General features: G+C 36.0%; 2 protein-coding genes across 2 annotated transcripts; both read left to right on the top strand.

The window, feature by feature from the left end:
• The first annotated feature begins 3,840 nt into the window (after positions 1 to 3,840).
• LOC125201438 (COP1-interacting protein 7-like) lies at positions 3,841 to 8,594 on the top strand. Its single transcript, XM_048099549.2, has 9 exons — positions 3,841 to 4,108; positions 4,198 to 4,374; positions 5,309 to 5,442; positions 5,638 to 5,678; positions 5,757 to 5,806; positions 5,888 to 6,040; positions 6,262 to 6,473; positions 6,557 to 8,088; positions 8,165 to 8,594. The coding sequence occupies exons 1-9, from the start codon at positions 4,050 to 4,052 to the stop codon at positions 8,348 to 8,350; spliced, it is 2,544 nt and encodes an 847-aa protein (XP_047955506.1). The 5' UTR covers positions 3,841 to 4,049; the 3' UTR covers positions 8,351 to 8,594.
• A 1,083-nt stretch (positions 8,595 to 9,677) lies between these two features.
• Positions 9,678 to 13,689, top strand: LOC125215877 (uncharacterized). The gene is made up of 9 exons (XM_048117463.2): positions 9,678 to 10,196; positions 10,605 to 10,790; positions 10,861 to 10,947; positions 11,045 to 11,168; positions 11,254 to 12,421; positions 12,482 to 12,647; positions 12,719 to 12,883; positions 12,950 to 13,102; positions 13,187 to 13,689. The coding sequence occupies exons 1-9, from the start codon at positions 9,804 to 9,806 to the stop codon at positions 13,370 to 13,372; spliced, it is 2,628 nt and encodes an 875-aa protein (XP_047973420.1). The 5' UTR covers positions 9,678 to 9,803; the 3' UTR covers positions 13,373 to 13,689.
• Positions 13,690 to 14,891: the final 1,202 nt, after the last annotated feature.

The raw sequence follows: 14,891 nt of genomic DNA, 5'->3' as shown, positions 1-14,891 counted from the left end.
GTACGTACTTTACACATACATATTATAAATTTTGTTTTTGGATTAAGGTTATATACATTAAATAAATAAACATATACGTACGTGGCATAGAAAATGAGTATTTCATGCATGAGTCTGCAGCTCAAGTGTTTACAAAATTACACCTTTTTAGTTTTTCACTTATACGTGTTTTCCTTATAATAATATAACAAATAATAAGTGAGTCACCTAGTTTTGCAGGGGACATGTATTAGGACTGTAGAGTATATATATTGTTAATTTTTTATGAGAATGAAAGAGGGGGAATTTGAGAAAGGTACGGAGAAAAAAATAGAACAATGGAAGGAGAAAAACTTTTGAAGCAACAACTATATATATGAGAGTGGCAAACGAAGAGAAGGAATCGAGCTTTTGAGTAGTTTACCTATCTTAATCAGGTGTATATAAATCACACTTTTAATTTTATATATTTTATGTGATTGATTGCTATGTGTTAAATTGGAGTGATTATTTGAATTATACGATGTGAGCCTGAAATGGTTATGTGTTATTTGATATTGATGATGTAATATGATGTGGATATGTGATTTGTGCAATGGATATGTTTATCGATAGTATTGGAGTTATTGATGGAATATATGGATATGTAATTGGTGCAATGGATATGTTTGATGTATGGTATTGGAATTATTCGAATCATGATATTAAAGAGGATACGTGACTGTCTTGCTCTGGATCTGATATACAATGGAAAAAGACCTACGGATCCTATACAATGATAATGGACCTACGGGTCAAAGAAAATATGCAAAGAGGGACCTTCGTGGAAAGGTTCAAATCAAAGAGGGGCCTTCGTGGAAAGGTCAAATAATAAAAAAGGGACCTTCGCGTCGTATACAATGAAAATTCCGAGCAGATACCAGGTTGACCAGTCACAGAATAATAAATTGAACAGAGTGGCATATGCATATGTATATGAAATTATTTCTAATATTTGTTGGTTATTGTTATATATATATTGATTAAAGAATATGTTTGATTTTGAGATTTGGAATTAAATGTAAGGTTTATATACACTGAGTTGTGACTCATATAAACCACTAATATTTTTCAGGAAATAAGATATCAATGATGCGTGGGTTGATGTGTGTTACAGTTATTATAAGGGACGGCGGCTGACACATTTTGTCAACCTTCTCCTCCTCATCATTTTTGCATATAGATAAATGTGTAGTGTATAGAGTGGTGAGAGGGTCCTACTATGGTTTAGAGTGTTTTGAAATATGTAAGTTTAAATGAACTTGGAGGTCATTAATCCAATCCTCTATGGAATAAATTTTTATTTTTTCTAAAAAAGTTTACTAAAGCTAATTTCTATGATGGGCCATTTGTGGGTTAGGTTTGGGCTTCTAATGGGTTTGATCCTAAACTAGTCAATGTATGCATCAACCTCAAGTATACCATCATAACTCCATTGACATAAACGATGTTTAAATAAAAAAGTTTCAATAATTTTTTGAGTATAATAAGGATTTTCAAAAGTTCTCAACTATACTTGTAAATGAAACTTCAGTAAGATCTGAAAAGAAGTGGTCATGGAGCCATGCCTACTTTATTTTGGTTCCACTCTTCATTTCCACGCAACTCAAAGTTTAACATGAAAAATGAAAAAGATAGGGAGAATAATTAATTTCTCATAAAAAATAGTGGAAACGATGAGGCAATTTTCAGTTTATTTAATTTATGTATCGTTCAATCTGCACAAATCACAATTGAATTAAATTGCTTTCTAGGTTTACCATTTGCTTCTTACTTTTTTTTAATCAATTACCAAATACATTATACAACCCCTCCATTTTCTCTTATGTTGTTATAATATTTTAAAATATTACTGAAAATCCATGTGCAAGCTGGATTGATTAATGTGTAGGGCATGACGGTGCAATAATACAAGGTAATATTTTGTTGTTTTCGTTTAATAAAATTGCACAATCTCTTTTCACTGCATTTGATAGGTAGTGGCTACATTGGATTCTATATATTATACATTAATAATTAAAGTTTATTTTAATGAAAACCATGCATCTAATGTATGATTGTGATGGTATCATGGTAGTGTATCTAAACCATTGTTTTTGAGAGAACACGTGTTAATTGTTATCATCAATCATATTTGGTTATAAATGAAATTATTAATTATTATATACAAAGAGATATATAGTAGAAAACGTATTTGATATTTTCATGAAACTATGTCAGGTCAAATCTAAATCTTTTTTTATAATGATTCTTAAATACTAGTATTAAAAAACTTATTCGTTTTTATTTTTTATCCAAGCTCTTCCGAGTTCATGTTTGATTAATCAAATAAAAAGTACTACAAATGCATCAAATAGAATTTGAAAAAAATAAAAGGTAAAAATATCCAATTTGTAAATCTTAAAAAGATTTTAAAGAGGAGCCAAAAAAGTCAAAAAAGTATGATTTCCAAAACTGATACCAATAATGACAATCCAACCAACCTGTCCCCTTTCAAAATAAAATAATCCAGCTAGTGTATTTGGTATATGTGGTTTAATTCTCACGGCCCATCATAAATAATCACATCATATTTTTTTTTCAAAAAGTATATTAGAATTATTCGAATAATAACTATACCATGTATTAGTGAAAATATCAAATAATTTAAAAAGTGAAATTATTACTATTATTAAAAAATTTTAAAAAGTAAGGACGTGAAGAAGGCTTATCCTAGCTAAAGGCTAAAGCCACACGCTTGGGGCATGAATAGTATTTAGTATAATTGTTATTGTTATACTATTTAATTACACTACTAATCATGTCATCTTTCATGCTATGTACGTACCACCTAATTATAATATAGCCATAATTGACGATTGTAAATTTTCAAAGAGGATTAGATTTAATATCCATAATGATTTTTTCATTTGACGATTAATAATGAATACCACTCCCTTTTATAAGTAAATGACATGTATAGTTCATTTGTTTCTGTTTTATTAAAGGACTATTCATCTTTTGATTCTTTTTCATTGTGTAGCAACGTTGGTAGAGAATTTATGAATTTTTTTTGCTGTTATTTATTTAAAGAAATTATTTTTGTATTGTTAATTTGTTGTCATTGTATATAACTCCAACAAACAAAAATTCTTACTAGTAAAAGATATTATAATATCGTTTTTAATTAGTATACTACCCCTCCGTCCCAACTAAATTGAGTCGTATTCCTTTTTGGAACGTCCCAATAAAATTGTGTCATTTTCCTTTTTAGACAAAAAATAAAACATTCAATCACTCTTACTTTATTTCATCATTTACTTTACTCTTTCTGCATCTCTCCTATCTTTTTCTCTTTCCTATTTTGTTTTACTTTTATTTAATCTATTCAACACAATTTCTTAATCTTCATCCCCAAAAGTTTTGTGCTTCCTTCGTCCCAAAAGAATATGAACTTTCTAATTTAAAAAAAATCAAACAACACGTTATCTCTACACATTATTTTATTTACAACTTATACCATTATAATAATTCACTCTCTACTATATTATTTCTACTACTCTTTCTCTCTTTCTTACTTTTTTTCCTTATTTATTAAAATTCATATTGAATCTATTGTTCATATTCTTTAGAGATGGAGGGAGTATTATATTTTTAAGTTTATAATGCACGTATATTAGAAAGACAGAAAATTAGGAATAATATTATTGAAGTGGGCTATAGGAATAATTATTAGAGCACTAATTGCTAAATAATGTAGCGAAGGTGGGCCCACTTTCATCTAGTACTATCACCTAATAAAATAAAATCAATGAAAAATTGAAAATTTTACTCTCTCTCTCTCTCACACACACACACACAGGAGAGAACTGAACGCTTTCACATGTGCACTATTCCATCTGGTCTTGCTGCCTCTCTCTCTCATGTCCAGTTTAGGCATTAAAAAGGTTTTTGAGTTTCACAATCAAGAACTGAGCTTGCATTTCAGCACACCACAACTTTAGAGCTTCATATCTCCCTCTCTCTCACACACAAACACACACTGTGGGAGCATGGATTCCAATGCCATTCTCGATTATGCTCTCTTCCAACTCACCCCGACAAGAACAAGGTAAATCCTCTCACTCTCTGCTCCATCTCAACCGAATTCTTGAGTAATTGGATGTGTCTAATTGAATCTTCTGTTGGATTGGGAAAAAGATGCGATCTTGTTGTGTTTTGTGGGAGGAGGAGTGAGAAACTGGCATCTGGGCTTTTGGAGCCCTTCGTTGCTCACTTGCAATATGCTAAAGATCAGATTCCAAAAGGGGGTTATTCGATTACTCTTCGCCCCCCTCGTGATGATGCCTCATGGTTCACCAAGGCCACATTTCAGAGGTAATTTTGTAGGAATTATCTTATAATTGAGCTTTAAACTGTAGTTGGATTGGTATTTTTGGTGTGATTTAGATGAATATTGAAGCATTAGTGACACACTTGTTTGATCTTACTGTTGCTTTACTGTGGAGTCTTTATGAACTTTGACTCTTTGATGATTAGATAGACAATTACTGATAATCTTCACCAAGGCCACATTTCGAAGGTAACTTTGTAGCTAATAATTGAGGTTTAGACTGTGATTGGATTGGTATTTTTGGTGTGATTTAGATGGATATTGAAGCATTAGTGACTCACCTGTTTGATCTTAGTGTTGCTTTGCTCTGGAGCCTTTATGAGCCTTGGCTCTTTGATGATTAGATAGACAATTATGATAATCTTCACCAAGGTCACATTTCAAAAAAGGAATTTTGTAAGACCAATTTAATAATGGAGGTTTAAACTGTAGTTGGATTCGTCTTTTGGTTTGATATAGATGAATATTCATTAGTGAGACTTGTTGTTTCCAAAATTGCTTTTTTCTATAGAGTCTCTGTGACCTTTTCTTGGCTCTTGGGTGATTAGATAGACAATTACTGGTAATCTTCACCGATGCCACATTATAAAAGTTAATTATGGAGGACTATCTAATAATTGAGGTTTAAACAGTAGTTGGATCGGTATTTTGGGTGTGATTTAGATGGATATTGAAGCATTAGTACACATTTGTTGCTATTTGCTTTGCTGAGGAATCTTTATGAATTTCTCTTGGCTCTTCGGTGATTAAATATTCAGTTTACTGAATCTTTATGAAGTTATAAGAGTGTGGTGCTGAGAAAGAAAAGAGATTTGGGGTTAACTTTGTATCTTGGTGAAGGTTTATGTGTATAGATAGCTGTGGGTCAAAGAGGATATTGTTTTCTCATTTTTTTTCTGTATCTGTTTGTAACTGCAGATTTGTTCGTTTTGTGAGCACACCTGAGATTCTTGAGAGGATTATACGTATAGAGCGAGAAATTTTGCAGATTGATAGTTCAACTCAATCTAATGAAAATACTACAGTGGATGAGGCAGGGCATCCAGTGGAAGGTATACCAGCACACCCTTTTAATACCCTTTTAATACGAGTATCATATGATGTAGCAGATTTTTTTTGTCTCTTAGGCTATACTTGGTAAGTTATTATGTTTCCGATTTAAATTCATGATAGATTGAAAGTGTTGATAAGTTTTGAGATGTAAATCAATTCTGAGTTTACTTATCAAGAAAACATTGTGTTATTAGGGACTGATGGGAGTCTGAGGAAATCGACTAATTCTTCTAAGGTATTTTAACTAACAGTAAGAGGTAGATGATCATATTTAAGTTTTCACCTAACTCAGTTTTTTATAATGGCTGTTTAGTTATTGTCTGAAGAAGAAGATCATGGGGCTGAGCTGAGAGGACATTCTAGGTAGTTTATTCTCACTCTTGAAGCTATGTTGATTGTGTTGTAGCTCTGGAAACTAAGTCGTTTACTTGCTATTCGGAGCAGGGCTCGTCTTCAAAATTTGATGGATTCACGAAAAACATTGCTTCTGAAAGAGCAAGCCATGGCTTACGCCCGTGCAGTTGTGGTTGGATATGAAATGGAGGACATTGAGGATCTTATATGCTTTGCTGATACATTTGGAGCCTCGCGATTAAGGTGTGACTGCTACTTCTTCCTTGTTTCTGAATTAGTAAACGGATGAATAAATTAAACATGGTGTTGCCTTTTCTTGCTTTGGTAATGCCGAGAAATAGATCATTCAGTGAGGTGGGCACATAAGTAACAACTGAAACAATGCAATGAAAAAAAATACTACTTTCTACTAATTTGATGGCTTCTTCGATCTTTCTCGGCCTTGATAACTTTTACTCGTGTAGGGAGGCGTGCATCGATTTCAAGGAGCTTTATAATAGGAAACATTCCGATGATCAATGGAGGGATGAGTTAGCAGCAGTGCAAGCATCATCTATGACTGATCTTCCATATCTGGCAACATCTGGAGTTATGCTCACTGGTGAGAATTTTCATGGCAATGGATACTCCGTCCCACTCGAGAGAACTGGCTCCTCCGACACAGATAAGAGCAAAGGTACGTTCTACATTACAACGATGATGATGACTCCTCTTGCATAGGGTTCAGCGTGTCTAATCTATGAGCTCGGTCTGTTGCAGAAAGTAATTCTACGGGTGAACAGAGGCCGAATATGCAGCAGGTTCCATGGATGAATCAGATTCCTCCGTATATGTACAACTTTCAAGGCCCGATGCAGCAAATGCCGGCTTACCAAGGCTATCCTTACCCAGGTATGCCGCCGTATTATCCAGGCAATATGGGGTGGCCGTCTCCAGGTGGCCCTAATTCAACAAAGAATCACAGATCATCTCGGAGGAAGGAGAAAACTTTTAACACAGATAATTCTGAGGAAGATGAAAGTACTGCTTCTGGTGATTCAGATGTTGGGACCGATTCAAACGAGGAACAAGAGCAAGATAAGAAGCCTTCTTCGAGGGGGAAGAAGAACAAGAAGAAATCTTCCAAAACGGTTGTTATCCGTAACATAAACTACATAACTTCCCAGAGGCGCAATGGAGATGATAACGAGCATTCTGGGGAGTCTATGGGAGATGATGCAACAGTGTCGTTGGAGAAACATACTCGTAAAAGTAGAGGAAACCACGAACTCGGGAACAGCATTGATGCTGATGTCTCTGAAGGAGGGAAATCTGCTGATCCTTGGGGTGCTTTTCAGAACCTTCTGCTTAGCAATGAAGACTCGAATCCAACGAAGCATCACGCTGGAGATCCCATGGATGAACAATTTATGATGAACGATTCCAATGGTGGCAGAGTTTCACACGAAGCATTTGATTTGGGATCCGAGAAAGTGAAGAGACAGCCTTTAGCTAGTGATGATTCAGCTCTTGTGATTCACAGAGAGGGGGAGAATGGTAGCAACACTGACATTGTAGGTTTTGCTAATGGTGAAGAAACGCAGACGACCATGAAAAGAACTGTTTCTGAAAACGAGAACGCTTTGTTTGCACGGCAATCCATAGGATCACGAACCACCACACTGGGAGGTTTACAAGATTTCTCCTCGGAATCAGCCACTATTCGGAACAGGAGAGAGGAAGACTGGTTCGTTGTCAACTCGCAAACGCAAGAGGGAAAGCAATCGGGATTTGTCAACCACGACTCCTCCTATGCAAGTGACATGGTCAGGAAAGAAGCTGCCGGAGGAGCTGCTGTGGTTGACGACTCCTTCATCATAGAGTCGAGATCAAAAGCTGACGATCAGTATGTCTCTCACTGGAGATCAGACGTCATCATGGATGGCGAGATGGACATAGCCCCCCAGCCAGAAAATGGAAGCCCGGCCATTTCTGGCTCTGCTGAGCCTGATGACCTCTGTATGGTGCTTGTACGGGAGTCGCAAGAATCCGGTGCTTCCTGGACGCCTGACATGGATTATGAAGCCGAAATCTCTTACAGCGAAGCTGATAAAAAATCTCCCTCCTCCAAGATGAACGGTGAAGCTGCAGAGGAAGCTGCTGTCAATGGTAAACAAGCCAATGGCAAGAAAACTGCAGCTAAACCTCCCGTGAGATCTCGAGTCCCCACTGCTAAACCGGATCCTTATTCGAAGACGAAGAAGATATCTTCAGCAAGTAGGCTACTGACTCAAAAGAGCAAGCTGCAGAGGGTATTGAAACTACATATTTGCATAAAATTATATTCTTTATCCTACTTTCTTGCTCAATTCTTAAGATCTCGTGCAGGAAGAGGAGGAGCGCAAGAGACTGGAAGACGCGCTGATCCAACGCCAGAAGAGAATCGCAGAAAGGTCAGCTGCCAGCGGCTTATCTCCTGCAGCATCCAAGAAGCTTCCAGTCGGAAGCAAATCAGCGCCTCCTAAGCTCGACAGGGTCAGATCTTCGTCTGCTGCCCGTGCCCCGAAAAGCTAAGTCAGCCTAAACTCACTGCAATATGATTGTGTGAGTTGAGTTGAGTTGAGTTGAGTTGAGCTGAACTGTTGTTGTATAGTCTTGGTCTTGGTTTTGCATATGCCATTTTTTGAGATTGTATATTCAATTTATTTATTTTCCTAATAGTGTGTATCTATAAAAATAAATTGGATAATATACTTGTGTCGTGTCACCACAAACTGAAGTTGACTGCTGGAAATTTCATGGTTTCTTTTCTTTCTCATTCAACTATTTGCATCTATTGGAATATTAATGAGTTTCATATTATTGTTAAATAAACTTATTTATCAAGTCTATATTAAATACTCCCATTCCATGATTTAATGTAATTGAAAAAATACAACATACAAATATTTCTTATTATATCCTCGTTAGCTCACCCCAAATGTAAGATTGCTTACTTTGTGTTCATTAAATTGGAGTTAAGATTATTTTTCATGAAGTAAATATATGAGAATTTATCAATTTAGAAAGCTCATATATATTATATATATATATATGCAATAGTGAGCGTTACTATAGTGAGGATTGATAGGTTACATGTCCTACGTGAGCTTTGTATGTGAGCATCATTCTCGTTTAATGCACGTTTAGTGCTGTTCTTTTTTATTTATATATTTATTTTGATTCTAATACATTAAAAAATGTTAATGAAATTTTTAATTTCACAAAATTTAGAAAAATCAAAGCTCGATTGACTCATTTTCTCTTTAATTTAAAATTATTAAATTGATAAAATAACAAATCAAGCTTTAATTTTACGAATTTTATAAAATTAAAAATTTCAATAACATTTTTTAATGTATTAAAATCAAACTAAATACATAAATTGAAACAAACACGGCTAAACGGCATCAAACAAAAATAATGTTCACATAAAGAACTCACGTAAGATATGTAGGATATCATTTTTCTATAATACTATTTCATCTCTGAAATATAAGTGGTCGTGAATATATATGTGGAATTGTGGATGCTGTTACTACATACATAATTTAGGAGTCCATGTTATCATTTTTGGGTGTCTTTTTTTAGGAGTCCCGTTTAAAATATACCATAAATGGTAATAGGCCTTATATTCCATTAACTTTTTCCATTCACATTTTATTATAAAACTAATAGTAGTATAAAATTAGGACTCATATTCCACTATTTCTTTTACCAATTTTGTTTTACATTTATTAAAATCTGTGTCGAACTCAAATGGACTCCGAAAGTGGGACCGAGGGCATTTAAAATACAAACGTATTATAATAATAATTAAATAGGAAACAAAATTCAACCCCTAAAACCGCGAAAACAACGGCAATTCGCGGCTTTGTTTGTTGAAAAAAGACGTTAATGGAAATTCTCAGAGTTTGGCTCCCAATTTCTTCCCCAGTGAGAGAAAAAAATCGAAAAGGCGAAGAACGAAGATGCCCACTGGGGATTCATGAAGGGACAAACGACACTGGGCTATCGAATTATGTGCATTTTTTGGGTTGAATCAAATTCAGTTCTGATGTTTTTCGCGAGAGTATTTATCGTTTCTCTCTTCACAGTTTATTCCAATAAATATTCTCTCGACCAATTCTCGGAGTTTTTGTCAAACCAAGGGGAGCTCACCAAATATTCCTTCGATCAATTCTCGGAGTTTTTGTCAAACCAAGGGGAGCTCACGAATTTCTTCAATTTCGTAATCGGCGCCTTCCTCAATAGGAGGCATGAATTTAGGGGTTTTTTCGAGAGCTCGATAAAAGTTCTCATTGTTGTTGCTATGTCAGCTGGCGCCCTTTGTGGCGTCGCGCCTTTCATTTTTCGTAAGAAGAAGCCTTCTGGATTTGAGGTTTGTTTTTTCTCCAATTTTCCAGTTTTTTTTTAATCATTTTGATTGTGATGATCATCATCTTAGGGTTATTTCTATGTACTAGTTTTTTATGGTATTTCTGCGTTGATTGTAAGCTTAAATTAACAATATGATTGATCATCGGAATTCAAAAGAAATCATGTTTCCAATTGAGAAGTTCAGTGTTGATTGATTTGTGGTTTCTGAAATGAAGCTTGCAAGTTAAGAATATGAATTTAGCATGGAAAATTTGTGATCATTATCTAAGTATTATTTCCATGTACATGATTATTTTGTTTCTTTCCACATGTGTCAATTGAGAAATTCAGTGTTGATTGTTGTGTTTCTGAAATGAAACTTATAATGGAGTATGATATTGACATGGAATTTTGTGATGAAAAATGGCAGAAAAGTGAGGTTGAGACCAAAAAAGTTCCAAGCATAGTTACATCTAGAAATGTCAAGGTCAGGAATGTTCCAACAGTTGGAGTGGCTAGCAATTTTGCTCCCTTGAGTGAGATTAGGAACAAAATTGCCTGCCTCAGAGATTTGCTCGATTTCTCACCTTGCTCCGGCTCTGCTACTCTGCTTGAGGTAGCCAAATCTTGCTGCTTTTTGCTTGATTCAAGTTTAAACTGATCCTTATTGCATTGTCTTTACGTAGCTGTTGGTATTGACCCTTCATGATATTTTCCAACGCTATCCGGAGATCAAACCAGCTTCAGAATTTCAGGATGCATGCACTCATGAGGTTACCTCTTCTAGTCACAACTCTTGCAATACTGCTATGATTTTATTGTTTGGAAAAAAAGTGAAAATTGGTAGTGTTTGATATTGTTGGGGGGCAGGTTTTGAAAATCTTCTGTGATACTCTGCAATCACTGGGAAATCTGTGGACAACGGAGAAGTGGATGTTCCGTTGCAATTATGTTTCATCTACAAAATTGCAACACTCCGAGTTAGAGCATATTGGTATGTTGCATGATGGGCACAAATTAGTACAGGATTAATCTGTTCAAGTGGATAAAGCATTTTTTTTGGTTTTGTCACTTTGTAGCTGGGTTGATGCTCGAAGATATCATCAAGCTAGCTCGGGAGAGGTCATCTGATGAGGTGGATGATGATGACAATATGAGTGACTACAGCCCTGCAGGAAATCCGTTTTCAAAGGCGCGGTCTGGCCCTTATTTTGATATCAGATCACCATGTTGTGGATCTCCAATGACTCCTACTTCAGTCCTTCAAGGAGCGTGGAGGTCTCCGACAAGCTCTGAGGGGGAGCCGTGTTCGCCCCCTGTGCTCCTACCGGTTAGAGTTGGGAAACTAAGCCCCGTGGACATGAATCGTCTCTCCTTCCATATGGTTACTCGTGGAGCTGCTACTGCTCAAGATCCTCAATACATGGTCCTAATGAATAATTTTGGCAAGGAACCGAGAGAGGATGAAGTGCTGGACGAGATGGAAATGGTCGATATTGTTATTCATGATTCTCAAAATGATGGTACAAAGATTTCTTCTCTTGTGAGAAGAAATGGAAGAAACTGGATTGGTGTTATAAATCAGCCAACTCCACAGATGGTGATGGGGCCTTGTTTGCAAACAATGCTTGAGTTGCCTTTTCCAACACCATCGCAGCCCATATTGCTTCCCAAAAATGATCATGTTTTGACAGATCCAGTGCCTCTGCCACCAGCGTCATTTCCTCCTCCACCACCACCATTGCCACCGCCACTCACTGCACCAAGCAGTATTGCAGTTGCACCCCCTCCACCGCCACCACCCCCACTGCCAATGGCCGTGGTTAATCGTCCACCACCGCCACCCCCTCCTCTTCCCACACACACATCAACTGTTCCTCCACCACCTCCTCCACCCATGATGACCGCATCAAACGGAAAGGGACCAGCTATGCCACCGCCTCCTCCTCCGCCCATTGGTGCATCAAAGGGGCAGCCACCACCGCCACCATTTGCGCCAACTGGTAAAAACGGTTCAGCCCCACCACCCCCTCCCGGGGCTGCAGGCCTTCGTCTGAAGAAAGCAGCCTCCAGATTGAAGAGGTCTTCACAGATGGGCAATCTGTATCGAACTCTCAGAGGCAAAGTAGAAGGATTGGCTGTGCATGGGAAATCAGCAGGACGAAAGGCTAAAATCGGAGGAGGAGGGGGAGCCTCCGATGGAGGGAAACAAGGAATGGCCGATGCATTGGCAGAGATAACAAAAAGGTATTCACCAAATATATGATCACCATTCATTTCAAAAGTATTGAAACATGATTGCCTCAGGTCATCATACTTCATACAAATTGAAGAAGATGTCAAGAAATATGAGTCAGTGATAAAGGAGTTGAAAACCTCCATCGGTTCTTTCCAGACATCCGACATGGCTGAGCTCATCAAATTCCGCAAACATGTCGAGTCCCACCTCGAGAAACTAACCGATGAAACTCAGGTCTGATCATACAAGTCACTTCCTTGTCTTGACATCAATTCATAATCAAGAATCATAATAATTTATGACAGGTGCTAGCAAGATTTGAAGAGTTCCCCAGCAAGAAGCTGGAAGCTATAAGGATGTCTGCAGCTCTGCACTCAAAGTTGGATGGAATCGTCACCACTCTGCAGAACTGGCAACTAGTCGGGCCCGTTGGTAAACTCCTCGACAGAACTGAAGGCTACTTCAACAAGGTTAGTTTCATCAATTACTAGTTAAGATCCATTTTGTTCATTTCACTAACTGGCTGCCACATCCAGATCAAGGTGGAACTCGATGCACTTGAACGGACCAAAGACGAGGATCTTAAGAGATTCCAAGCTCAAAAGATCAATTTTGATTTCGGGATCCTCGTACGCATCAAAGAACTGTTGGTTGATGTTTCTTCTGGCTGCATGGAGCTGGCTCTTAAGGTCAGTTATTTCCAACACAAACTCATTGTTTTATATTCAATACATATGTGTATATATATGTATCCATGTGATTGATGCATGCAGGAGATGAGAGAATCCAAGGCTAAAGAAGTGAAAGAACAGAAAAATGGAGGGAAGGGTGGATCAGCGAAGATCCTGTGGAGGGCCTTCCAGTTTGCATTCCGTGTCTACACGTTCGCCGGTGGGCACGACGACCGGGCCGACAAGCTCACCAAGGAAGTGGCACATGAAATCGAGACCGAACACTAGTCAAACGATATACCCCGTGTTCGCTTTGTCACATGAAAAGCCCCAAAAACTGACCCCAAAAATCAAGAAAAAAGAAAATATATACATACACATAAAATATATACTTAGATGAACACGTCGACCTAACAAATGTAGATATTTGAGATGTCTATTTATTGAACTTGCTGGGATTTCAAGTGTATATGGTTCAGTAAATTATTTCGTGTAGAGAAGTAGCAATGACTTTGTGTCTGTGTGTGGAAGGTGAGCTTTGCATCACCACCATTTTAGAGGGAATTTTATTTAATTTTGGCTTGATTTGAGTTATTCATTTTGCATACTTTTTGTTTAGCTTTTAAATGCAATCTGAGGGTTGCTTATTAGTCTAAATTGCCATCTCTATTTCTTCTTGGTGTATCACTACCAATATTGTTATTAGGTCAATCCAATGTTAAGACTATATGATCATACTTAGGTAATATAGTGACTTTATGTTAAGTGATCAGATTATTAAACAAGTTGGCATGCTTTTATTCTTAATTATGTTATAGTAATAATAGTATTATAACAAGCAAATTCATGCGTCTGTATCGTCATTGCAATGGGAATATATTAGTGCCCTTGAATTTGATGAAATAATATACACTATCTATTTCTTAGGAATTAGTAATGCATAATCAATAAAATAGTCCAACATTCCAACTATTTGTGAATAATGGGACTCTTATTTGTATCACACATTTTTTGGGCAGCCTTATTTGTCTGAGTTGGAAGATAATAATTGTTTACTCAAAAAATCAAAACCAAGAGCAGGTTGATTAGCTTTTCCACGTATAATTGTATATTAAATTAAATAAAGCAGCCGACCATATGCTCCGGATGAAGTAGTTATAGATATAGTCAATGGATCGTGCATTGGCAAAATCGCTTTTTAAGTTATCAATCAAATTAATTAATATTATGATCCATCCCTTTTATGCTTTTTAGCTGTTCACTTGGACATTTCTTGTTAACTTGCATTATTCCATCTTATCCAACCAGAACACTGCAATTAGTAGGAATCTACGTCAATACACACAAAACTTTTTATTTAATTTAAATAATAATTAGAAAGGTTTAAACTCTAAATATATTTTAAATAGATAAGTTTAATTAATAAATATAGGTTATATATATACATATATAAATTAATAAATTCATCCTAAAAATGAGGTTTAATTTGCATAAGTATAAAAACAAAATATGTTTTTATCATTATAAATATATGAATTAAAGTATACATATTATAAATTCAATGCATATATTGTTCTGGAATTCTTTTTACATTTAAAATTTCTTCGTGAAAATTAATTAATTTAAAATGAAATAACATATTACATGCCCTTTTACAATAATTTAGGATTTTTTTAAAAAAATATTAAATACGTATTCATTTAGAAAAAAATATTTTTTTTACTTATATACATAAACTATCTCAATGTCAAATTTCATGTGCATGTGAATTTATCATAAAACTTTCAAATAAAATCAGTTTTGTTTA

This window comes from Salvia hispanica, chromosome 2, assembly GCF_029641045.1.
Source record: "Salvia hispanica isolate PSC_SH4W2 chromosome 2, Shi_PSC_v1, whole genome shotgun sequence".
Classification (NCBI taxonomy): Eukaryota; Viridiplantae; Streptophyta; class Magnoliopsida; order Lamiales; family Lamiaceae; genus Salvia; species Salvia hispanica.
Note: the sequence above shows the minus strand (reverse complement) of the source record. Positions and strands in the feature narration are given on the sequence as shown.